The sequence below is a fragment of the Eptesicus fuscus genome, chromosome 7 (assembly GCF_027574615.1).
Source record: "Eptesicus fuscus isolate TK198812 chromosome 7, DD_ASM_mEF_20220401, whole genome shotgun sequence".
In the NCBI taxonomy this organism is placed as follows: Eukaryota; Metazoa; Chordata; class Mammalia; order Chiroptera; family Vespertilionidae; genus Eptesicus; species Eptesicus fuscus.
Genome location: NC_072479.1, coordinates 14,826,695 through 14,853,209, shown reverse-complemented (window position 1 = coordinate 14,853,209; position 26,515 = coordinate 14,826,695). Strand labels below are relative to the sequence as shown.

General features: G+C 39.1%; 1 protein-coding gene across 3 annotated transcripts in view; it reads right to left on the bottom strand.

The window, feature by feature from the left end:
- The window catches only part of DCP1B (decapping mRNA 1B), a 58,651-nt gene extending 32,461 nt beyond the window's left edge, over window positions 1-26,190 (bottom strand). For all 3 annotated transcript variants that reach the window (XM_008153351.3, XM_054718757.1, XM_054718758.1), the window contains exons 1-3: window positions 25,930-26,190; window positions 21,651-21,691; window positions 16,718-16,845 (exon numbers count right to left, since the gene is read on the bottom strand). In XM_008153351.3, the coding sequence (XP_008151573.2) occupies window positions 16,718-16,845; window positions 21,651-21,691; window positions 25,930-26,079 (319 nt within the window). In that variant the 5' untranslated portion in view covers window positions 26,080-26,190. The remainder of the gene's footprint in view (window positions 1-16,717; window positions 16,846-21,650; window positions 21,692-25,929) is intronic.
- Window positions 26,191-26,515: the final 325 nt, after the last annotated feature.

The following is a 26,515-nucleotide window of genomic DNA, read 5'->3' as shown; positions in this document are numbered from 1 at the left end:
GACTGTCACTCCAAGACACAAGATGGCCACCCCCATGTGGTCAAAGATGGCTGCCCCCATGTGGACACAAGATGGCTGCCACAAGATGGCCTGCAGGAGAGGGCAGTTGTGGGCAGTTGGGGGTGACCAGGCCACCAGAGGAGGGCAGTTGGGGGTGACCAGGCCAGCAGAGGAGGGCAGTTGGGGGTGACCAGGCTGGCAGAGGAGGGCAGTTGGGGGAGACCAGGCCTGCAGGGGAGGGCAGTGAGGGGTGATCATCCCAGCAGAGGGCAGCTGGGGGGGGGGACCAGGCCTGCAGGGGAGGGCAGTTGGGAGGGGACCAGGCCTGCAGTGGAGGACAGTTGGGGGGGACCAGGCCTGCAGGGGAGGGCAGTTGGAGGCGACCAGGCCTGCATGGAGGGCAGTTAGGGGAGACCAAGCCAGCAGGAGAGGGCAGTTATGGGGGGGTACCAGGCCTGCATGGGAGGGCAGTTGGAGGTGACCAGGCCTGCAGGGGAGCACAGTTAGGGGTGACCAGATTGGCAGGGGAGTGCAGTTAGGGGTGACCAGGCCAGCAGGTGAGGGCAGTTAGGGGCAATCTGGCCGGCTGGGGAGCAGTTAGGCGTCGATCAGGCTGGCAGGGGAGTAGTTAGGGGGTGATCAGGCTGGCAGGCAGAAGCAGTTAGGGGCAATTAGGCAGAAGCAGGCAAGCAGTTGGGAGCCAGCAGTCCTGGATTGTGAGAGGGATGTCCAACTGCCCATTTAGGCCCACCGGGATCGGGCCTAAACGGACGGTCGGACATCCCTCAAGGGGTCTCAGATTGGAGAGGGTGCAGGCTGGGCTGAGGGACACCCCTCTTCCCCCCCCCCCCGTGCATGAAATTCGTGCACCGGGCCTCTAGTGTGTTCTATAATAGCCATCAAGAAAAGACCTATAATTCTATTTTAAAATCTAATTAGTTGTTTACCATACATTTTGTTCTAAGGAAAGAACTGCAGAATAGACGCTAAGGATTATCTCTGCTAGAAAACTCACTTTAAAAAGATTGACCCTTGAGAGGGAAGCAGAGAGTTAATTCCTTCTACTCAGGAGAAAGATTAAGTGGTACAGGTTTTCAGATTTTCAGCAAAAGGAAATCTTTTTCTTCTGACCACATGGAGAGAGCAGATGCCCCAAGCCAGAGGAAAGGGTGCACAGCCTTTCTAACAATCTGGAACTAAATTAAACTATTTCCATCACCTGAAATTATTTAAGACTTTCAGTTGAAGTTATTACATGAAAGCCTTTGGTGCCATGGTAGTATAAAGTCCTGAAGATGTATTTTAGAATAAGGATGGCTGTATTTCCAGGTTGAGAAAGCCAAGATACAAACTTGAGAAGAGCTGGTGTAACAGTCTAATAAACTAAGAAGAAGAGATAGAGGTTAGATGAAAGAGTGGTTAATAAATGTCAGGGTAAAAAAGTAAGATATACACATTATACTTAGGTATTCATTTCTTTAAAGTCTTCTTTTATAAGGTTCAATTATTTCTACTTTTTAAAAAATTAAGACATAAAGTGTTCTGTTTCATGAGTTCTGACAATAATATACTCTCATGTAATCAACCACCACCCAAATCCTATATAATAAAAGTGTAATATGCAAATTGACCAAATGGCAAAACAACCGGTTGCTATGATGCGCACTGACCACCAGGAGGCAGACGCTCAACGCAGGAGCTGTCCCCGGTGGTCAGTGCGTTCCCACCAGGGGAGCACCACTCAGCCAGAAGCTGGCCTCACAGCTAGCAAGTGCAGCGGCAGTGGTGGGAGCCTCTCCCACCTCCACTGCAGGCGGGCGGTAAGGAGTGAGGGGTCCTGTACTGAGAGGGCGCAGGCCGGGCTGAGGGGACTCCCCCCCACTCCAGTGCACGAATCTCGTGCACCGGACCTCTAGTCAAGATATAAAACATCTTGTTCCAGTCAACTATACCACTTCTACCCCCACCCCAACAGAAACAACCATTTCCTGATTCCTATCACCATAGACTAGTTTTGCCTATTCTTTAGACTTCATATAAATGGGTTCACACAGTGTTGATTCTTTTGTGATGCCTTCTTTTGCTCAGAATAGATTCATCTGTGTTGCTGAATAGATTAGTAGTTCATTCCTTTTTATTGCTGAGTAGTATTCCATTATATGGGTATAACAAATTTCTCTATTTATTTATTGATGGAATTTGTTTCTTTTGTCTCAGTTATTTTGCTATTATAACTAAAATTGTTATGAACAAGCTATATGTTTTCATTTCTCTTAAGTAAATACCTCTGAGTGGAACGTGTTGATAATTATGTTTAAGTTTGTTCTGTATTACCCTCCCACCAGCAATGTATGAGTTTCAGTTGCTCCACATCCTCATTAACACTTTGAAATCTCAATCTTGTTAATTTTAGCCATTCCAGTAAGTTATGCGGTATTCTCATTCTGATTTTAATGCACATATCCACTCAACATCCAATAAACATATGAAAAAGTGCTCAATACAGTTAGTTAGGGCAAAATGCAAATTAAAACTACAATGAGATATCACATCAGAACTCCCAGAATAGCTCAAATTAAATGGAAAAACAGTATCAAGTGTTGACAAGGATATGGAGCAACTAGAACTTTTATACATTACTAGTGGCCTAGTGCACGAAATTCATGCACGGCATGGGGGGGGGGGCAGTTCCCTCAGCCCAGCCTGCACCCTCTCCAATCAGGGATCCCTTGGGAGATATCCAACTGCCGGCAGTCAGACATCCCTCTTGCAAATGGGACCAGTGGCTCCTAACTGCTCACCTGCCTGCTTGCTTGATCACCCCTAATTGCCTCTGCCTGCCTGCCTGATTGCCCCCAACTGCTCTCCCCTGCTGGCCTGGTTGCCCCCAATTGCCCTCCCAGCCGGCTTGATCTCGCCCCCAACTGCCCTCCCCTGCTGGCCTGATAGCCCCTAACTGCCTCTGCCTGCCCGATCAACCCTAACTGCCCTCCCCTGCCAACCTGATCTCGCCCCCAAGTGCCCTCCCCTGCGGCCCGGTTGCCCCCAACTGCCCTCTCCTGCCAGCCTGATCTTGCCCCCAAGTGCCCTCCCCTGCGGCCTGGTTGCCCCCAACTGCCCTCCCCTGCCGGCCTTATCTCACCCCCAACTGCCCTCCCCTACTGGCCTGATTGCCCCTAAACCCCTGCCGACCTGATCTCGCCCCCAACTGCCCTCCCCTGCTGGCCTGATCGCCCTTAACTGCCTCTGCCTCGGCCCCCACCACCATGACTTTTTCTGGAAGTAAGTCGGACGTCCAGAAGATGGCCTGTTGACCCAGTCTAATTAGCATATTACCCTTTTATTAGTATAGCTAGATTATATAGAATAGGATTGCTTAAATGGGGGGAGGGAGCCTTTTTCAGCAGGAGGAGATGCTCGTGGCAGACAAAAATACATAATCCCTATATCTGGACTGATGGCCAGCCATATGCACTATGCTGCCAAACCGGTCATTAAAAAATTGAACCACTTTCTTACACCTTACACCAAACAGCTGTTGCCCTTAAAACCCCTCCTCAGCCCCCACCTTAGGTTCTGCCTTCGCAGTTCACCCAGATTAGGTTCTGATTGGTCAGTTTCTATGCCAGTCAGCGTCAAAAGCTCCACCTCCTAAGCAGCCATTGGCTCCTCGCAGTTCATCCAGATTTTGTTCTGATTGGTCGGTTTCTATGCCAGTCAGCGTCTCCGGGCCTATCTCCGGGCCTGATCAGAGAGGCGGGGCTGATCAGCAGCTGCCCCAGGCTGCTGGCGAGTGGGCTGAACCGCTGACCTCTTGGAGAGAGAGAGAGGCCCGGCTGCTGGCGAAGCCCGTAGAGAAAGAGGCAAGGGCTGATCTCTCTCTCTCTCTGGGCCTCGCCAGCAGCCTGGGGCAGCTGCTGCTCAGCCCCACCTCTCTCTCTCTCTGAGAGGTCAGCAGTTCAGCCCACTTGCCAGTCCCCGCTCACCTGAGCCTGCTGTGCACGCAGCCTGGCGTTCAGTCGTCCCTTCGGTCATTTTAGACGTTACGGACCCTGGCTCTTTATATATATATACATATATGAAAGAACACATAGGTATTCAAATTTAGAAAACTGTCTAGTGCTATCTACTAAAGCTAAACAAAGCCCTATTATATATGAAGGGTTGATTAACCCCAAACAAATCAGTGCATATACCCACCTAAAAATGTGAACCAGAATGTTCATGGAAATTTTATTCACAATAGTTCAAAACTAGAAATACTAGTTTTGATAACTAGTATTTCAGATACCTATCAACAAGAGAATGGATTAATAGATTGCAATGTACTGATGCTATACATTGTATATACTACAAAGCAAAAAAAAAAAAAAAAAAGGAATAAACTATTATTACACACAATAACTTGAAAGTCCCTGTTGATTAATGCTGAGCATTTTTTTTATTGACTATTTGTATATCTTCTTTTGTAAAGTGTCTGTTGAATATTTTGCCAATTTTTAAATTGGGCTGTTTTGGTTTAACTTTATTGGCTGCCTTGAATAAAGGAATCTAATAATGGGTACAGAGTTTACTAATCTAATACTCACTACTCAGTATTCATTACACACACTTAATACAAGGAGTTGAGTGCTGAGGGTGAGTAGAAAGATCCCTTGCCCTGAAGAAGCTCGCACTGTAATAGAGAAACCAGACAAATATTATGTAGAAGGAAAATATCACTACTAGTCAATGACCATTGTGTATCTCTAGCTCAGCATTTAGCATATTATTTTGAACATATATGTTTATATGTCCACCTTTTGTGCTAAGATAGTAAACTCTAAGAGGGATGTGTCTTATTAATTATTGTATTCCCTACACCTAGTATAGAATCATTATCAATATGCAAGTGCTCAGGAAACACTTAGGAAAATAAACAAAAAGCAAGTATACTAGTATATTGCATCCAGAAACCACAGCTAGAAAGGATTACAAAAACATTAGGGAGAGGTCAGGTTTCAGTTGGGTTTTGAAATATGAGTAGAATTTATCTGGTAGAGACTGGTCAGTATGAGGGAGAAAAACAAGAAAAAAAAGAAACATGTTTAAAAGCATGGAAACAGTAAAGAGTAATCCAGAAAAGCATATAGTTTTGTTTGATTAGAACAGAAGACAAGGGCTCAAAAGTAATGGTAGACTTGGCCAGACCGGTAAACTATACCTGACTATAGCAAGCTTTAAATGTTAGGTGAAAAAATTTACTTGATAAGCATTTAAGATTTTGAGCAGGAAAATGACTTGATCAAACTTGTGTTTTAGGAAGATAATTTAGCAATAGTTTTGGAGGGATAAGTCAGATGCAAATTATAAGGCTAATGATATATCATCCTTTTTATGTGTTCCTGGGTTCAATTTGCTAGTATATATTTTTTATTGTGGTAAAATATAAATAACATGAAAGTTACTATTTTAACCATTTTTGAGAATACAGTTCAGTGGCATTAAGTACATTCCAAATGTTGCACAACCATCAGCACCATCTGTCTCCAGAACTTTTTCATCATCCCAATTAAAACTCTGTACCCATTAAATACTAACTCCCCAGTCCGTCCTTCCCCAGCCCCTGGTAACCACTATATTCCTTTCTGTCTCCTTTCTGACTATTTTGGGTGCCATAAATAAGTGAAACCATACAATATTTGTCCTTTTGTGTCTGGCTTATTTCACTTAGCAGAATGTCTTCAAGTTTCATCCATGTTGTAGCATGTATCAGAATTTCATTCCTTTTGAAGGTTGAATAATATTCCAATGTACGCATATGTGACTTTCATCCTCCGATGAACATTTCGGTTGTTTCCACCTTTTGGCTATTGTGAATAATGCCATTAATATTATTTTGTCGAGGATTTAAAAATGTCTACATTTATAAGATATTGGCCTATAATTTCCTTTTCTTGTAATGTCTTTGTCTTATTTTGGTGCCAGGATAATGTTGCTCTCATAAAATGAGTTGGGAAGTATTTCTTCCTCTTCTGTTTTTTGGACAAGACTGTGTAGAATTGGTATTATGTCTTCCTTGAATGTCTGGTAGAATTCATCTGAGCAACTATGTGGGCCTGGAGTTTTCTTTGTTAGAAAGTTTTTAACTACAAATTAAGTTTCCTTAAAGATATGGGACTATTCAGGTTATCTGCTCTTGAGTACATTTTGTTGATTTCTATTTTTCAAGGCATTAGTTCATTTCATCTAAGTTGAATTTATGGGCATGGAGTAGTTCATATTACTTCCCTTATTATCACTTTAATGTCTGTAGAGAACCCCTCTTTCATTCCTGTTACTTCTAATTTGTGTTTTGTTTTTTTCCTTGGTCAGTCTGGCCTGGGGTTTATCGGTTTTATTGACTCTTCAAGGAACCAGCTTTTGGTTTCACTGATTTTCTTTTTAGTTTTCTATTTCATTGATTCCTGCTCTTATTTCTATTATTTCCTTCCTTCTGATTGCTCTCAGTTTACTTGGCTCTTATTTTTCTAATTTCTTAAGGTGGGAACTTGACTTATTCATTTGAGACCATTTTTCTTCTCATTTAAGTATTTGATCCTACAAACTTTCCTCTAAGCCAAATTCAGTTTCATCTGGCATGTTGTATTTTCACTTTCATTCAGCCCAAATATTTTCTAATTTTCTTCCCTCTTTGACTATGGGTTACTTAAAAGGTATTGTTTAATTTCCAAATATTTGGGGATGTTCCAGATCCTTCTGTTACTGATTTCTAGTTCAATTCCTTTGTGATCAGAGAGCACACTTTGTATGGTTTCAATTTTTTAAAAAAATTTAAGGTTTGCTTTATGACCCTTCAAAAAATTTATCTTGGGGAATGTTCACTTGAGAAGAATGTGCATTCCACTGTTGTTCAATGAAATCTATATATTTAAAGGCTAATATGCAAAGTGTCCCCTCAGGAGTTCAACTGGGAGACCGGGAGTTTGATGGCTCGCTATGAGGTGTGGGCAACCAGCAGCGGCGGTGGGGCGCTGAGGGAGGGAAGGAGGAGGGCTGAGGAACGACATGGTGGCAGCACTAGTGGCGAGGGAAGAGGCGGGGAACATGATCAGCCCTGACCACTGACCAGGCCTAGGGACCCTACCCATGCACGAATTGTGTGCACTGGGCCTCTAGTGTTATATAATGTCAATTATGTCAAGTTTGTTGTAATGTTGTTCAGGTCTTTTATATATTCTTCCTGCTTTCTGTCCATTTGTTCATCAATTATAGAAAGTGAGCACTGAAGTTTCCAAATATAATTGCAGATCTTTTCCATTTCTCCTTTCAATTCTATCATATTTTGCTTAAAATATTTTGAAGCTCTGTTGTTAGGTATAATAGATATATCAATGATTTGTAAGGTATTTTGGGAGAACTGATCCTTCTATCAGTATGTAACATCCCTCTTTATCCCTGGTAATTTTGTTGTTGTTGTTCTAATGTCTACTTTGATTAAAGTTAATATAGCCACTCCAGCTTTCTTTTAATTAGTATTTGCATTGTCTGTCCTTCTCCATATTTCTACTTTACACTTATCTATATCTATATCATTACATTTAAGGTGGGTTTCTTGCACTGGCTGTTTTGGCTCAGTGGTTAGAGCACCAATCCCATAGACTGAAGGGTCTCTGTTTCCATTCCAGGTCAAGGGCATTTATCTCGGTTGTAGGTTCATTCCCAGCCCTGGTCAGGGCGCATGCAAGCAGCAAACAGTCAATGCATCTCTCTCACATGGATGTTTCTCTCCTCCCCGATTTCACTCTCTCTAAAAATTGTCCACTCTCCCTTTCACTCTCTCTAAAAATCAATGGGGGGAAAATCCGTGGGTGAGGATTAAAACAACAAAATAAAATAAAGTGGGTTTCTTATCAGACTGATGGTTGACAGAATTGAGACAGGTTGGAGGACTGGGTGAAAAAGGTGACAGAATTAAGAAGTACAAACTGATAGTTACAAAATAGTCATGGAGATATAATGTATAGAATAGGAAATACAGTCAATAATATTGTAATAACTATGTAAGGTGCCAGGTGGGTACTGAAAATATCAGGGGGAATACTTTGTAAAGTATATTACTGTCTAACTGCTATACTGTACACCTGAAATTAATACAAAACAATATCAAATATTAAAAGAGAATGAGAGAGAAGGAATCTTAGGAATAGATGGCATCCAAGATAATATTTCTGCTCAGTTCAAAATAAATAAAGTGGGTTTTCTGTAAATAGCATAGTTGGGTCATAATTTTTTATCTAATCTGACAAACCCTTCTTTTAATCAGTATATTTAAACCATTTACATTTAATGTAACTACTGAAATGGTTGGGTTTAGATATACTATTTAATTTTTTGTTTTACATCTCCTCTGATTTTTGCTTTTACACCTTTTGCCTTCTTTTGGATTACTTGAAAAATTTTTAATATTCTATTTTAATTTATCTTTTGGTTATATCTCTGTTTTTTTTTGTTTTTTTAGTGGTTGCTCTAGGAATCATAATACATACATTTAACTTTTCAGCCTACTACAGTTTTTATTTTATCACTTCAAGTAAAATATAAAGGCTTTATAACTATACTAGAGGCCCAATGCACAAAATTCACACAAGGGGCTCGGACCTCGCAGCCTCAGCTGCCTTGGCTGGCCCTCGCAGCCCCGGCTTCATCCAGAAGGTCGTCCAGAGGGTCGTTCTGCTGCTTGGTCTAATTAGCATAATAGCTCTTTATTATAGAGGATAGATCCCTTTATGCTCCCATTTATGTTGTAATTGTCACATGTATTACATCTACATACACTAAACCCCTCCTGACATTATTACTTTTGTTTTCAACAGTCATATGTTATTTTAAAAACCTGAGAAAAGAAAAAAGTAAATCTAGTCTATTTACCCATATTTTTACTATTTCTGTTGCTATTCATTCTGCAGCTCCCATTTTCCCTTTAGCATTTCCCTTCAGTCTGAAGAACTTTTAGCATTTATTTTAGAGCAGGTCTGCTGATAAAAAATTCTTTCAATATTCTTTTATCCAACAATATCTTTATTTCACCTTCCCTCATTTCACTAGAGATAAGAATTCTAACTTGACAGTTCTTTTATATTTCAGCACTTTAAAATGTTGCTCCACTGTCTCCCAGACTTCATGCTTTCTGAAATCTATAGTCATTCAAAATATTGTTCCCCTATATCAGTGGTCAGCAAACTGCGGCTCACGAGCCGCGGTTTGTCGCTCTGTTGACTAATGAGTTTGCCGACCACTGCTGTAAGGCATTACCCTTACACAGAAGTTTTGACTTCAGGTTAAAGACATTAGTACATTATTAAAATGTTTTTTAAGTGTTTTTCCCTAAGGCAGTGGTTGGCAAACTCATTAGTCAACAGAGTGGCAAACCGCGGCTCACGAGCCACATGTGGCTCATGAGCCACAGTTTGCCAACCACTGCCCTATATGTAATGTATTGTTTTCCTCTGGTTGCTTTCAAGATTTTTTAAAAATCTGTTTTTCAGCAATTTAATTACGATGTTTACGGGCATGGCTTTCTTTGTGTTTATGCTCTTTGTGGTTCATTGAGTTTTTAAATCTATATATTTATCTCATCAAATTTTGAAAGTTGTAAGCCATATTTCTTCAAATATTTTTTCTAAACCAGTCTTTCTCCTTGTATGGGATTTCAATGACACAAATTCAGACCTGATATTGCCCTGCAGGTTTCTGAAGCCCAGGGGTTTTTGTATTTTGTTGAGAGTTTTTCATTATCAAGTTTACAATCATTATTTTGTATTTAGTTTCAGGTGTACAGCATAGTAATTATGCAATCATATACTTTACAAATGGTCACCCTTATATTTCAAGTATTCATCATGCATAGTTATTAAAATATTGACTATATTCCCTATGTTGCACTTTACATACCCAAAACTCTTCTGTAACTACCTCTTAATTCCTTCACCTTTTCGCCCAGCCCTCCTCCAGTTCCCCCCTCCTCTGGCAACCCATGAGTCTGTTTCTAGTTTGTTTGTTTATTTTGTTCTTCAGATTCCACCTATATGTGAAATCATATGGTATTTGTTTTTCTCTGTCAAACTTATTTCACTTAGTATAATGCTCTCCAGGTGTACCCATGCTATTACAAATGCTAAGATTTCATTCCTTTTTATGGCTGAGTAATATTCCATTGTATATATGTACCACAACTTTTTATCTGCTTATCTATTGATGGGCACTTAGGTTGCTTCATATCTTGGCTGTCCTGGGTCCTTTTATTTGTTTGTTTCTTAATCTTTTCCCTCTATATTCTTGATGGATAATTTCTACTGATCTTTGAGTTCACTGACTTTTCTTTTCTCTGTCATCTCTATTCTATGAGTCAGGCCATCCATTGAATACTGTATAATTTTAGTTCCCCAATTTCCCTTTGATTCTTTTTTATACCTATTTTTTTTCTGAAAATTTCTACCTTTCCATACATTCCAAGAATATTCAGTTTTACCCCTGACAGTATGGCTCAGTTGGTTGGAGCATTGTCCCATACACCAAAAGATGGTGGAGACATACCCAGTTTGCAGGTTTGATCCCCAATTGGGCAATTAATGTTTTTTCTCACATCAATGTTTCTCTATCTCGCTAAAATAGAATAGAATAGAATAGAATAGAATAGAATAGAATAGAATAGAATAGAATAGAATAGAATAGAATAAAATAGTATTCAGTTTTACCTCATGGAGTGTAGTAATAAACGTTGTCTTAAAGCCATGGTCTTACAATTACATCTAAATCATCTCAGGGTGGCCATCTGTTGACTTTTTTCCCTTGAGATTTGGTCATATTTTTCTGGTTCTTTTTTATCAGTAATTTTGGATTGTCTCTTGGACATTTTGATAATATTGTGAGACTTCTGAGTCCTCTTAAAACTTTCCAGAGAATGCTGATTTTTTGTTTGAGAATAAAATTTGGTTATGTTTAGACAAGAAGTTCTGTCTTGCCTTTTGTGTGCAATGGTTCCCATGTCAGATTCATTTTCAGAGCTGTTTGTGTCTGGAACTTGGATGGTGGTTTATATTGTAGGTTAGTTCTCAAAGTCTTTTCTATGTTTCTTTGGCTCTACTACATGTATATGAAGCTCACAAGTGAGACTAGGCTATACTTCATGTATATGAAGCTCACAAGTGTCAGTTTATGTACAGATTTAGGGGATCTCCTTATCTAGCTCTCTCCTCTAGTCTCCCTAACTCTCTAGCAATCAGGGACCTATAGCCAGAAAGTCAGAAATTTTTTTAGAGTTTTAACTTCTCACACTGTCAGATAGTCTGCATAGCTTGGGCTGCTCACAAGGTGAAACAAAACAAAGATAAAAATATATAATTGGATTTCCCCCAAACTCCAGACCACAAGGGCCCTTGTTTGAGTTCCTCTGGCAGTGACAGGTTGTTTCTTGGGACCTTCATGTGCTTGTACCTTCACCATCACTGACACAGTGGTAGTTCAGCTGCAACTGGCTTCAGAGTAGGGCTAGGAGAAGAAAAAAAAAGGGGGGGGGGAAGATGGGGCAATTCTCTTCACACTTTGTAACTCATGGGAGTCGATTTCTCTAGTCCCCAGACTAGAACGTAGGGCTTCTCTTGTTTTTGTTCTTGTCCACAGTTCTGTGACTTGGCCCACTCTTGAGTCAAAGCCAGGAGATAAAGAAGTAAAGAATAAAATCAGGAAACTCACCACCATACTGGCTGTTCTTCAGGTTTTTACTTCCCTCCCCAATATGCCTGTTATTGCTTATTTTCAGAATCCTCAATTAGGATTTCTTATAACTTTTAGTTATAACCAGTGGAATAGATAATGTTATAGTGAACTTACTCTATCTTGGCTGGTGCCAAAAGCTTAATGTCTTTTTTTTATGAAGAGTTATGAAATGCCCCATGTAATACGTAATGAAAGCCTGAACCTGAATGGAGGTGGGAATAAAGAGGAGAGCAATACAGAAATGCAGAACCAATATAGAACTAAGGCTTAGCAATAGACTGTGAAGGCTTCAAAGTTTACTTTACTATGACCATATAATTTATAGGAACATCTAGCTTTATAAATGATCTGTTACTAAAAATGGGCACTACAAGTCCTCTGCCCTGCTGCTAAGGATGTTATACTCTTCGGGATCTACACAAGTTTTACTCTTGAATGAATTTTCCTACAGAAATAATGCTATACACACTAGTGCTACCAGTATATTTCACAGGTACATCATTATAATGTTAGTGTGCTACTTTTAGGTAAGTATACAATGGGCTAGAAAGGCTCTTATGAGTTGACTTAAAAACCTAACCACCAATTAAAACATTGCTTTTATGAATTCAATGATATCCAATTATATTTTTATCTTTATCAAAATAATACAGGTACATAAGTTTAAAGTCAAACACTATTAGGTTTGACACAGAGAACTCTTCTCTAGCCATTACATTTATAATTACTGTTCCTCCAAAAAAATCTTAATTCTATCCATAACAGTTGTTTCTGCTCTCCATTTATTTCTTGTCCAACTTTTCTTCTGACATTTAAATCTCTTTTGCTATATAGCATGCATACACTACTTCTTGATTTTTAAAATCTATTGAGGATTTAGTTCTCTGACAATATACACACACTCTCACAAACACACACCCTTCCAGTATAATATAATTTCACATTCAGTGCTTATAATTTAATTAAGTATTATGATTTGCAGAGCCATATGGTATACTATTACATTTCCTTTCTTATACAATATTTTGTTTTCCCAGGAACTAAGAATTGCTTCATTTTGTTACTGTTCCTCCCACCCCCTCAGTTTTCAATGTTCCTATATCATCAAACTTTCTTTAAAAGGAACTGTAAATGTTTCAATAGATTCATACTACCAATTATAAATTTTTCCTTGGACACTCATCCTGAAGCCTTCTATCCTTTTACTTTAATTTAGACTGAATGATCTTTAGTTTAATTGCATAGGAGTCATTATGGGATTCCTCTTTATCATAGTTCTCAGAATTCCTTTACCTCCATTCTGTGTTTGGATCCCTTTTTTCTTTGATGGCTTGTGCATCAGTCACAGTAGCCCAAGTTATGCTGCAGTAACAAACAACCCCACAATCCCAATGGCTTACAATGACAAAGGTTTATTTCTCATACACATTACATGTTGATCATGGGTTGCTTTTACCTCTGTACCATGTTATTTTCATTTCAGGACCCAGGCTGACAGAGCAGCCTCTACCTAGAATACTGTTAGTCATCATAACAGAAGGAAAAGAGACATGATGAATCATGAGCTAGTTCTTAAAGTATGTGCTCAAAAGTGACATATATCACTCTTACCCACATTTCATTGGTCAAAGCAATTCATTCTTATTTGAGTTCAACAGGTAACCACATAATATCCTTCTGGAGGGGTCAGTGTGGGTGGAGGGGTTGAGGGGGAACCAAAGTATATAATCAAGTCTGACATCAACAAAACAGAGATATAATCTTCTGCAAGGAGACAAAGTTAATAATTATGAACAATACAGCTATCATAGCATGTCTTCTTCTCTCTTGTTTACTCATTGTTTTTCATGAAATGCATCCAACACTCTTGTGGGTTTATATCTTTTTCCCCCTTTACTGTCATTTCTATAGTTTCAAGAATGTGTTTAATCTGCTGTCTGTAACTAAAATACCACCAATCACTTTAAAAGGGAACTTCTAGGCCATGGCTTATTTGAAAGATAAGAACTGTTTGTACCATTTCCCATTATTTAGCAAATTTTCCCAGATCCTACAAATATCAATAAAGAATTTAAATTGTATTTCTTTTTGAAACTACCCAAAATAAAGTAAATTCACTTTAAAACTGAGGAATTTTCTAAAATTCCTTTGATCCTAAATATCTTGATTTTGCCTTTTATAATTTGCTCTAAACTCCAGGCTTATGTGTTCAATAAAATCAAGCAGCTCAAAAGAACTTCTTAGCATAGACAATGATATATTCAAGCTGTTGGACTAGCTCTGAAATCTACCTGTCGTTATTGTCTGTAAATTATCTTAAATATTATTATATATTTGGGAAAATACATTTCTAAAATATATCTCCATATACCAAAATCTTACTTAGATATGAAATGGAAAACATAGTAAAAGGTTACTAAAGGGAATAATATGAAAGAAATGGTCAAATTCAGCTTTTTGTTACATTAGTTTTTATTGATAGTCTCCTCTCTAATAACTGGGATACAACAGATACTCAACTTTTTACCAAAGAAACTTGCTTTTTAAACATTGGAGTTTATAATAATAAAAAGATTAAGTATTTTTGTGAGAAGTAAACCTTGCTCAATACATCATTTATGTGTTAGTACTTTCACTGCTTGGGCCTGGGCTTTTTTTTTTTTTTTTTTAAATATGTTTTTATTGATTTTTCGAGAAAGAGGAAGGGAGATGGAGAAGAGAAAGATATAAAAACATCAATGAAAGAGAACCATCGATTGGCTGCTTCACACCCCCCTGCTGAGGATCAACGCCCCAGGCTAGGCATGTGCCCTGACTGGGAATAAAACCAGCAACCGCCTGGTACATGGGTCAATACTCAAGCACGGAGCCACACTGGCTGGGCGGGCCTGGGCTTCTGAAGTCAGGCTTTCTCAGTTCAATGCTGTTTCCATCTCCAAGTAGTCACGGGCCATGATAAATTACTTGATTCCTTTAACCTCAGTTTCTCATTTTTATAAAACAAAAATTAGTATTTCTAAGAAAAAGTTACGAGAAATTAGAATCTGTGAATATCTGTCAGGTCTGTCACCTGACTGAACCTCAGTTTGCTCACCTGCAAAATGGCAGTGAAAATGTCTACCCTTACAAAGTTGTGATTATAAAATATAGTAAAAGAAATGAAAATGATTAGGACATTGCCATTCAATAGAAACGTAAGGTGAACCACACATGTGCATCACATATGCAATTTTAAATAAAAAAATAAAAAGCAGGTGAAATTAATTTCAATAACATTTTATTTACCTCAACATATTTAAAGTATTATCATTTCAACAGTTAAATCAATATAAAATTGAGAATTTTTTTTACATTTTTTTGTATTGTCTTTGAAAATCAATATGTATTTTACACTCATAGCACAGCTCTATTCAGACTAAGCCACATTTCAAGTATTCAACAGCCACATGCAGTTAGACTACCATATTAGCATTGGCCTGGAACAAGGTGAGGCTTAATATATGTTTATTAGATTCAAACAGTATTACCTATCAGATAAATCCTCTGGGACTTAGGAACGTCAATTTTAAAATCAACCACATTAAAGAGTTTGTAATTTTTATATTTTTGTACATAATATGTGATACATAATATTATAATAAGAACTTAAAATAGTATCTGTACTAACTAGACTAAATATTTATACAAAGTAAGAGCTACCAAAAATGATTACTATAAGTCATTAATATTCATTTATTTTATATTTATTTATATGGCTATTTTATTAGGATTTAAATTATATATTATTTGACATAGAATCTAATAATCTCAAAAAATAAAATAAAACCTGATGTTACTATACAAACAACTCAAACTACAAGCTACAACTGATGAAACTACACCTTCTAGCAAAGAAATAGGAATAGAAAACAAAATATTTATCTATTTTACTAAATATTTCACTCACAGGACCTATCATTAGTAAGTCATTAATAGCTTTCATTTTTTCTCATGAAAATTTACTCATATTCTCTAAATAATAGGATGACCACCTATCATAACTTAATTATATGTATATAATTACAAGTAAATATAGCATTAAAAGGATTTTATATTTATTTCAAAACAATTCATTGGGGTTATAACATCAAATATCACTTGTATTACATTCCTTATTAAGATTACACTGAATAGTATATAGTAGGCAAATTCTTATATCTTGAGCTCAAAAAGCAGGGTGGAAAATGAATGAAAAACATTTAACTGCAAGGTCTTTCTGAAAGGTATCCACAAGCACAGAGCATGTGCATGCACAAACACACATAGATGCTCTTGCAGTTTATATATTTGCCATCAATTTTTCTCTGGGCTGTCCAACAGTCCAACACAAGTGGTCAGATAAAATACACGAGTAAAATAAGCAGAATATTGGGTAGGCAATTTCTACCTCATTTCAAATCTGACAAGGACCACATAGTTACCTAAGCCTTCAACATTACAAAGTCTTATGAAATTCTTAATGACTAAAATTCTTTGGACTTTGCTATATATTCAAAAGATGGCAATTCTAGAATATTAGTCCTCTCCCTCAAACATAATATCAGAAGGCTCACACACAAAAAAGTGCCACCAGCTGAATCGTTCATTCTATGTCCTACAGCACCACCTAGGTGCCCCTCTGTAGTCTCCTGACCCAAAACTCTTCACCCAGCACTGATCAGGCTTAGAATCTTCAATGGGTTCACACTGCAAAGTGGTCTCATTGCAGAAGACAGGGTTTGAATACTTACATCATTATATTCACAATGTTTTCATGTAAACTTTCCTAAGGAAGAAAGTGGGCATGCATTTCTCAAGCTAACCAATCCTGACCCCTAGAATCACTGACACTAAACACAAGCCCAATGACATACACTGTACAATTTTAAAAACTTGGAAAAACTGCCGAAATAAAACTACCCATTCATTAAGAAAAACTCACATCTGGCATTTCTGTAGAGAAGGAAAGGGTCCTGGAGCTGGAAATCCAGGTCTTTAGTAATGGGTTCTGTCCTATTTTCCATGCTCAGCCTATTCATAATGGTGAACCCATGTTTTGGAGAAGCAGACCTAAGAATCACAAGGGGTGGGGAGGACATCAAAAGACAAGTTTTTCAGTATAGTATATTTTTAGTATAACTACATTCCAAATGCGCCTTTGATCTTTTTGTAAGTCTATACAGCTTTGTGCAAGCAGATTGTACATATATAAAGCAATGATTCTTTACTAGTAGCTAATAGCACTAATGTATTAATTTATGTAACACACGAAGCATGACTCTCATTACCAATCCTTTGGTAAAGTCAAATTCTACTTATCCTATTTAATAAAGAGGTAATATGCAAATTGACCATCACTCCAACACACAAGATGGCCACCCCCATGTGGTCAAAGATGGCCACCACAAGATGGCCGGCAGGGGAGGGCAGTTGTGGGCGATCAGGCCAGCAGGGGAGGGCAGTTTGGGGGGACCAGGCCTGCAGGGGAGAGCAGTTAGGGGTGACCGGGCCAGCAGAGGAGGGCAGTTGGGGGTGACCAGGCCGGCAGGGGAGGGCAGTTAGGGGTGACCAGGCTGGCAGGGGAAGGCAGTTAGGGGTGACCAGGCCAGCAGGGGAGGGCAGTTAGGCATCGATCAGGCTGGCAGGGGAGTGGTTATGGGGTGATCAGACTGGCAGGCAGAAGCAGTTAGGGGCAATCAGGCAGGCAGGCCGGCGAGCAGTTGGGAGTCAGCAGTCCTGGATTGTGAGAGGGATGTCCCAGATTGAAGAGGGTGCAGGCTGGGCTGAGGGACACCGGTCCCCCCATGCATGAATTTTGGGCACTGGGCCTCTAGTTTAACTATATATATCTTGTTTCCCTATCTAGATTATAAATTCCTTTAAGGGGGAAATGGTAATTACATGATTGTTAATAAAGAGTGTATATCACAATTACATAAAGAAAAATTTCACAGAAAATCTTAGTGTTGGTCTGAAATTAAAAGCTGTGAAACTTTTTAAAGAAATGATGCAACTCTGGTCAATAAACTGGTGAGGAAATACAGTATAATTAAAAGTTTATATAATTTAATGTACAAAGCGATCTTTTGCTTTCTTTAAAGCAAATAGCTTTATAGATAAACTACTATAAAGTTTTTCTCCATAAAAATGTGGCAGTTAGTGATTTTTTATTTTTATTTAATAAACCTTCAGTGCCTACTCTCTGTCAGGCAGAAAGAACCCAAATTATACAGAGTATAAACTCTAATAACTACATTTGCATTTATCTACCCTTGGGTGACAGCCATATAGCAATTCAACTACGCAGCTTCTGTGACAAATGAAACCCCACATGCTTACAAACTGAAAGTGAAAGCAGAATTCATTTATTTACTTTAAACTAGAGCACCAGCGTAACAAACCCACAGAAGTGTTATGAGTAACAAGGTATTTATATCTTAGTTTGATATAAGCTTGATATCTGATTTGATACTGATAAAGAAGTAAAATACAGCTACATTACCACTTACAGCATTTCCTTTTGAGCCCTCCAATTTTAAAATTGATGAAAGCCAATCCTTGTCTAATTCATTTTACAGAGAGGTAAAGTGGTGTTAGGCATATAATCAAAACCAGACATAATCATGATAATCATTTCAACTTAAATTCTGAGGGAGAATGAAAATTGACTTCCAAAGATCTCTGACAGAGTCTTTTAGAAGTGTCAAGTTCAGAAATCACCAGTAGGTTCTCTATGAACTCTATTTAAAAAAAGAAGACATGAGAGAAAAAGAAGACAAAAAAATTTTTAAATAAGATTAGGTATTTTTACACATAAACAGATTTGACTCTTCAAGTATTTCATTAACCTCTCAGTATGGATACAGAGCAAAAGATATCACCGGCAGCTCCATTACCTGTACCCAAAACTCCCTTTTGATTTTTATAAGCTTTCTGTCATTCTCTGCAGAGGAAAGATCTCAACATCCTAGAATCTGGCACTGGGGGCTGGGGGGATCTTGGGGAAGATGGTAGGGAAAAGGGACTCCTATTAATGAGGAGTTATATTTGAAGAAGAGATTAAGATATAAAGATATAAGGAAGGATTTGTTTCTCAATTTAATGTGTTTTTTTTAACTGACAGATCCACTAAGAACTCAAATTAAGAAGTACTTGAAAACACAACCCTACATTTGGTTTGGGTACACTAAAAAAAAAATAACCCTACTAAAAATCCCCAAAATAAACCATTAATGCATATTAATATATTTTCTTTTACTTCTTAAAATAATAATACTTATTTTCAGAAATGAATGAGAATGCATATTGTGTGCTTGGCACACAGTAAAGTTCAATCACTTGCTTTTCTTTTCATTCTTCAGAATTCTTAAGAGTAGTCTTTCCTGAACAAGCTCACTTGGTGGTGTGCTCCCATGCTTTCGGAATGTTTTGGAACACAGTGTAAACTAATATAGCCAAAGACTCTTGAGCACTCCCACCGCTTTTCTGAAACTGAATAAACTAACCTCCTCCTTACCTGTTCTGATGGCCTTGCCCATCCAGGCCTTTCTTCCCACTCCCACTTCTGCTTCCACCTACACACAGACTCACACTGTTCCTGGCTATGCCCACAACTGGCCTCTTTGTATTGTTCTAGCCCTGCTTTTACCTTTATGGCTGACTCTTCTCTGTATCCTGCTGGCTCTAAAACCAACCATTAGTTTTCCTCAGTTTCCTCTTTCTCCTTCAAAGAACCTATTTTCTCTCATGGTTTCAGGGACCAAATTAATGCAGATGACTCCAAACTCTGTATTCCAGCCCTGATCCCACTTGAGTGGCTGGACGTCTCTATCTGAATGCCCTGCTATCACTTCAAAATCATTATTTCAAAAGAAATTTTCTTCAAACCAGACTCTTGATCTATTTTTCCATTCCATCAATAATTGTCATTCTCTCAGTCTTCCATTCCAAAATCTTAATGTTATTTTTTAAATGTTACCATTCCCTCTAAACATGCATTATTTCAATAAATCCTTTCCATTTCAACTTCCATCCCTCTGGTCCACACTTTCATCATCTCATCTCCACTGCAAGTATCTTCTCAATGTCCTGCTCCAATTTATTCTAGAACCAACACATCCTCATAATGCTGACACACTGACGTTCCTCACACATTTGGTTGTAATTCTATTACTCCCCTGTTCATAAACCTTCAATGGCTCCATACTGCTAAGAAAATAAATTTCAAAATCCTTAGTCTGACATTCCAAGACAGCAAAATTGCTTTACCCTTCCTGTTAACTTCTCACTAATATAAGCCAATGTAAACTCTGCACCAGAGTTATTTCCCTTACTGTCCCTTTATCACTATTATAGGTTTCATGTCTCTGCTAATGCCATTCTTGCTGTTGAGACTGCCCTTCCCTCTCTCCTCTAAGCATGTTAAGTTCTATCTGTATTCCTGAGGCTGACTCAGGACTCACCACTCTATAAAGCCTTCTACAACGTAAACAGCCCATTCATTGCCTATAACCTATCAACTGGCACTTAGGGTAATCTGTCTACATTGTGGTTTAACTTAAATGTGAGTACATGTGTGAAAAATATATACTTGTGTGTGTATATTTTCTGTGTCCCCAATGAAACTGTTAGCCCTGAAAGGGTTAGTAGTAGGCCTTTGTATTTATCTTTGCACCCTCATTGATGGTGATGGACTTGATGACACTTTATATAATTAAAGGTTCAGCTAATGAGACAAAATACAGCCCTGACTGATGTTGCTTAGTGGTTAGAGTGTCGGCCCGAGCACCAAAGGATCGCAGGCTCAATTCCTGGTCAAGGGTTCATACCTTGGTTGCAGGTTTGATCCCCGCCCCAGTTGGACGAGTGAGAAAGGCAAAGGATGTGTCTCTCTCACGTCAATGTTTCTCGCTCTCTCTTTACCTCCCTCCCTTCCACTTTCAATATTTGATATAAATTATTAATAACATGAACTTATTAAATTTATTCACAAAATAAAGAGTGTATTAAATCTATCCTGAAACATATTCTATTAACTAAATAATGGAGGACTCAGACATCTTTAGTTTTGGATCATGCTTCTTTAAATAGTCAAGGGTGGTAGGGGAGACATCAATAAAACCCTATTGGGTGTGGAATATTTAGACAAATACCATATGATTTCACTTATATGTGAAAACTATAAATGAACAAACAAAACAGGAACAGACTCATAGATACAGAGAACTGACAGATGGTTGCCAGAAGGGAGGGAGGCTGGGGGACTGGGTGAAAAAGGTGAAGGGATTAATAAGTACAAATTGGTAGTTACAAAATAGTCATGGGGGTATAAAGAACAGCATAGGGAATATAGTCAGTAATATTGTAACAACAATGTATGGTGCCTGTTGGGTACAAGAAATATTGGGGGGAACACTTTGTAAAGTATATGATTATCTAACCACTATGCTGAATATCTGAAACTAATACAAAATAACAATGAATGTAAACTGTAATTAAAAAATAAAAATGTAAAAGATAAATATCTGGACCCTTTCTAAATATTGATTAAATAATCTAATATTCTTAATAGTGTACTTCTAGCTCTTTGCTAATGCATTATATTCAAGAACTTTTTACCATTTGTTTGAACTAAAGAATAAACATTTAATACTACTTTTAGAAAACACAAATATTTAAGTTCATCTATACTGAAAACTTAAATTATGTTCTAAAATTATATTCTGAAATAATGTCACACTATCCCAGGTGACATTATTCAGTATTCCCTTGTGTCAACTAAAAACTTCAAACTATGGTTCACTTCTTTTACTTGTCTTAGAAATAAAACTACAACTAAAGAATGACTGTCAGTTTCTTTCTAAAAGTCCTCTTACCTTGTGTAAACAAATAAGGTTCCTTCCACATCAGTCTTCTCCTAGAACATAAAAACAAAACAAACAGCAAAATATGTGGATTCTCTTCATTAATAAACATTCACAGAGGTTAAAAAACATAAACTTCTTACAGAACAGGAATTCTACCCAGTTTCAAGTGGGACCAAATCTAAGCAACATCTAATTTAAGAGGGTTTATTCTTCAGGAAAGGAGAAAAGCAGGATCTCTGCCTGACTGTAGCTCTGCTGATTAAGCAGCAGGAAGCAGTAATTTTTCTTTTGCAAAATAAACCATCATTATCTTCCTTTACTAAATGCAGGGATAGCTGAAACAATAAAAGTGCTCCATGGATCTCATTAGAAAGAAGAGTTTTAAGAAGTGTGTTGCCTTTCCTCTGCCCTCTGAACAGGTTATATGGCAAGCTGCAGAAATCACTGATGAATGCATCTCATTACCCTTCTCTTTGTTTTCTGGGTTCATTTTCTCTTGCTCTATCCTGTCACCTAGGAGAGCAGATGATCTGCCAATAATTCTACTTTGACTACTACATAGAAGACAGCAACAATGCCATTGTTTTCAATCACCTACTGGGTGTGGAATAGAGGCAAGGTTTTATTTTGTTTTTTCTTTTCTGTTGTTGTTTTTTAATATGTTTTTATTGATTTCAGAGAGGAAGGGAGAGGGAGAGAGATAGAAATATCAATGATGAGAGAGAATCACTGATTGGCTGCCTCCTACATGCCCCTCACTGAGGATTAAGCCTGCAACCCAGGCATGTGCCCTGACCAGAATTGAACTGTGACTTCCTGGTTCATAGGTTGACATTGAGCCTCGCTGGCCAGGCCAGAGTCAGGTTTTGATTTTTGAAATTATGTTAGAAACATTACCAAACTAGGACTCAAGAAATCTGCCTAAGAAAAACTGGGAGAAGTGGTAAAGTTAAAATGATATCATTTTAGTTCATTCAGAAAGGCTCTTTTCCATTCCAACAAAGGCAGGAACCCATCCCCTGATAAAAATGCTCATCAGTACATTACATTATAAAAAATTTTTAAGTACCCATTTGTTTAACTAGTAATCGGACTATTATAATTAAAAATTTAAAATGTACATTTGCTATTTACATGGCTTAATTTTGGCATTCTATTTAACCTCAGTATTTTAATATCCATTACCAAAATCATTCAAAGTGTAAGTATTCTGTAATTTTGGTGAAAACCACATTCTCTAAGAATAAAGGCACACACAAAAAAAATTGGAAGCATGGTCCTCTCACAAGCTCAAGTAATTTCAGCAATCTTCCTGGTCACTGTAGTTCAGCGGGTCCCCACATCTGCAGCAGCAGCATCACCTGAGAATTTGTTAGAAATGCAAATGCTTGGGTCCCTCCCCAGATCTATAGAATCAGAAACTCGGGGGCTGATGCCCAGCAGTCTCTTTTATGAAGCCTTTCAGGTGATTCTGATGCTATGTGAGAACCACTGCCTTAATTCAATAACAATCTCTGTCCACTGAACTGTCTTAGGAGTCATGAAAACAAAATCCACTATGATCCAAATTATATCAAACTGATTTTTAAGAGCAAATAGCTATCAAGAGTAAATTACTTAGCAACAAGTACAATTTACTGATTTAATATTATTATTTATTATAAAAATAATTCAACAAGTGCTAAAACTTAAGCAGTTCAAAATTTGAAATAATACAATGGAAAATAAAATGGTGTTTACAAATTATTGGGACTCAGCACACTATTTGACTCCTTTAAAACTCAAAGCAATCTGTGTCTTATTATTTTATGTTAAAATAATGAAAAAGTAGGTCTCTATTTACCCTCTAAACCTGTCTTTCTCGGTCATGTATGTAGCATCCACGTCACCTAAAATATCAACAAATATCGAATGCTTGGGCCTCATATCCAGAAATTGTGGTAACACAGAACTCAGAAAACCTGACTAGCTAGAAAAAATAGGACACTAGTCACAAAGGTAGTTTCTCAAGCTCAGCACTTGTGTTATTTATTTAGCAGCATCACTGGCATCTACCCTCTTGATGACAGTAACACCTCTCTCAGTAAGACAACCAAAAATTTTCTCCAGACACTGTCATATCAACTCCTTAAGAACTACTGCTCTCATGGCCGAGTAATAACACCAGGGTTATATTCTTCCACATACAGGTATTTGGGGGAAGTAGTCTTTCCTAATGGCAGGAAGTAGGTCTAGTTCTAAAATTTCTATTTCAGTCATTACATATCTTTCTTAATTCTGAGCAGCTCATTTCTGTTCCCTCTTCCTTTTTCTGCTCTGAATGCCTCAGTGTAATAAGAACTCCCTTCCTTTACACACCTCATTCCTTCTTGCATATGCTTTCTCCTCCATTCTCAAGAATGTTCTTTACATGTTTACTAGGTTTGTATTCAAAAGGCTCCCATCCAAAAGGCCTGAGTGATGGCATATGGAGACAATGGTGACAATTTGTTTACTCCTAGCAACTGCTCTGCAGCTAAACTGGGTCTCTCTTATTTTCTGGCTAACACAGCCTTGAAGATTAGTACTTTGAAAGAATGACCTTTTACTGAATGAATTATGCCCTGTCTGAAGGTAACAAGTCCAGGAAGCAGGAAAACATAATCTTGTAAATAATACATTGTGACTCTTCTGCCTTTTCATGAGACTTTAGTGTAAGGGTCTCACTGGGTATCTAGTAAACCTCTGTAACTCTTTTTGACAGGTATCTGTCTTAAAAGCCTCTAGGAAACAATTGTTATTCAAGAGGAATGATCTCCTCTATGTTTCAGGATTTTCCAGACTCTAATCCTGGTGTCAAGTCAGTTGACTGAACTATGCATCCCTGATCCTTATCTGTACTATAGAATTACCTTGACAGAATTATGACATTATGCCTCTGGCATTTTTCTGTAGGGCAGTATAATAGCCCCGAGTAGAACATATTTTTTAAGTTGACAGAATTGACATTATGCCTCTGGCATTTTTTAAGTTGCCATTGACGAAACTGTCCACTATGTTGCTCAATGTCCTTTATATAAAGACCCAGGTGGCAGAATCTTTTGAATAAGTGATAGATTTCCTATTATAAAACAATGAGTATTAAAGAGCTCCCATGCTTTATTTTTATATTATTATTATTGTTGTTATTGTTATTGTCTTGGCTACTTGGAAAGCAGCCCTAAGCCCATTTCAATAACATTCCTTAGTTAAGAACTCAGGGCAAAACTGCTCTTCTCTCTCATTTTAAGACTTAGCTTTTTACCTTTTTACTTTTGTTAGTGATTTTCAGATGAATGTGTTTAAGAACATATGAATTTGTTCAATATGGATGTTTTCTTGCTTAAATTTTTGATACCTTCTTGGAGACTACATTTTTTACAAATCTGAAATCCATTCATCCAGGCTCAATGCTTCATATTGTTTTGTAACTTATTTGAAAGTAATAGATGGTGATATAATTGACAAATTAATATTATTTGGACAAAAATCACTAGGAGGGAAAGAGAAAAAAAAAAATCCATCTCTCTACATTCAAAATCCACTGGTAACCTGCCGGAGGGCTCAGATGTCTTATGCTCCTACCCAATTCTAATTGTGAGAAAAACTAAAGTTCATTCTATTGCTCTTTATTGGGGTTCTTGCTTGACAGGAGTACTTCGGCTCCCAAATGGACTCAAATATTAACGCATTGTTGGTCTCGGTGGGCTGTGGAGTAACAATCTTTCCAACACGGTCAGCCTCCTCCAGTGTTGGACCAGGCCCATTTAGTCTTTTATTCCCCGACGTTTGCTCTTCCCTGAGGTCGGAATTTCAGATTTCTCCCTGCTATCGAGGTTTGGTCTCTCTCGGTGCCCGCAGAGACTGAAGTTCCAGAACCGCACCTGTCCTCTCGCACGCGTCTCCTCCCCGCCTTCTCTACCGCCGCCGTTTTCCCGCGGCGCCGCCGAGCACAGTCTTCCGGCCTCGGGGCACCAGGTCCTCTCTTCCCTCGGGTCCTCGGGTCGCGTCCCCATCCGTCGGGTCTCCCAGCGCGGGGGGTTGCAGGTATTTACGTCTCGCCCCGTTTCAGATGGTTTCACCGATCGGCCTCCCTCTCCCCCAAACCCCGGGGCCCATGGGTACACACCCCCCAACTTCAGCCTGGAGCCCGCGAGCCACCACCGTCCACCTCCATCCTCCAGGGCGTCGCGGCCCTCCCCGTGGAGGGATTCGACCCCGTCCCCGCCCCGCCCCGCCGGCCGGCACGGCCCGTCGCGTGCGCACGCACCCACTCGTTGGCCCGATGGCCGAAGGTGTACAGAGCCACCTGGCTGGCCACGTCTACGATGCGGTTGATGTAGGGGTCGTGGCGCTGCAGGGCCGCCAGGCTGATGTCGCGCCCCTTGCCTACGGGGCCGCGCGCCGCTACCGCCGCCATCTTCCCTCCCGGCCCGACCGCGGCCCGAACCCGCGGCAGCCACTCCAATAGAGTGCGGAACCGGCGAGCTCCCGCCACCCCTCGGCGGCCGCGCGTTCCGGGAGGGCTTCCTCCAGCCGCGAGTCGCGACTAATCGATGGCCGCGCTCCCTCCGCTGACGATCGTTGCCACTGGCAACGGCAAGCTGGGCCAGCGTTCTGACAGCTCTCCCCCCTCCCCCCCCAGAACTGTTTTCTTCCTTAAGTGAGCCTTTGAGCTGCTCGCGATGGAATGTATCTCTTGGATGGGTTCAACGCCTTGGCAAGTCTTTCGTTTCACGCTCAGTGATCAAATCTACAATAATAAATAAGCCTCAAGCATTAAATAAACGAAGAGAAAGAATTGTGATTTCTGTCTGCTCAAACACCCAGTTTTTGGTGTGGTCCGGAGCCCCCTG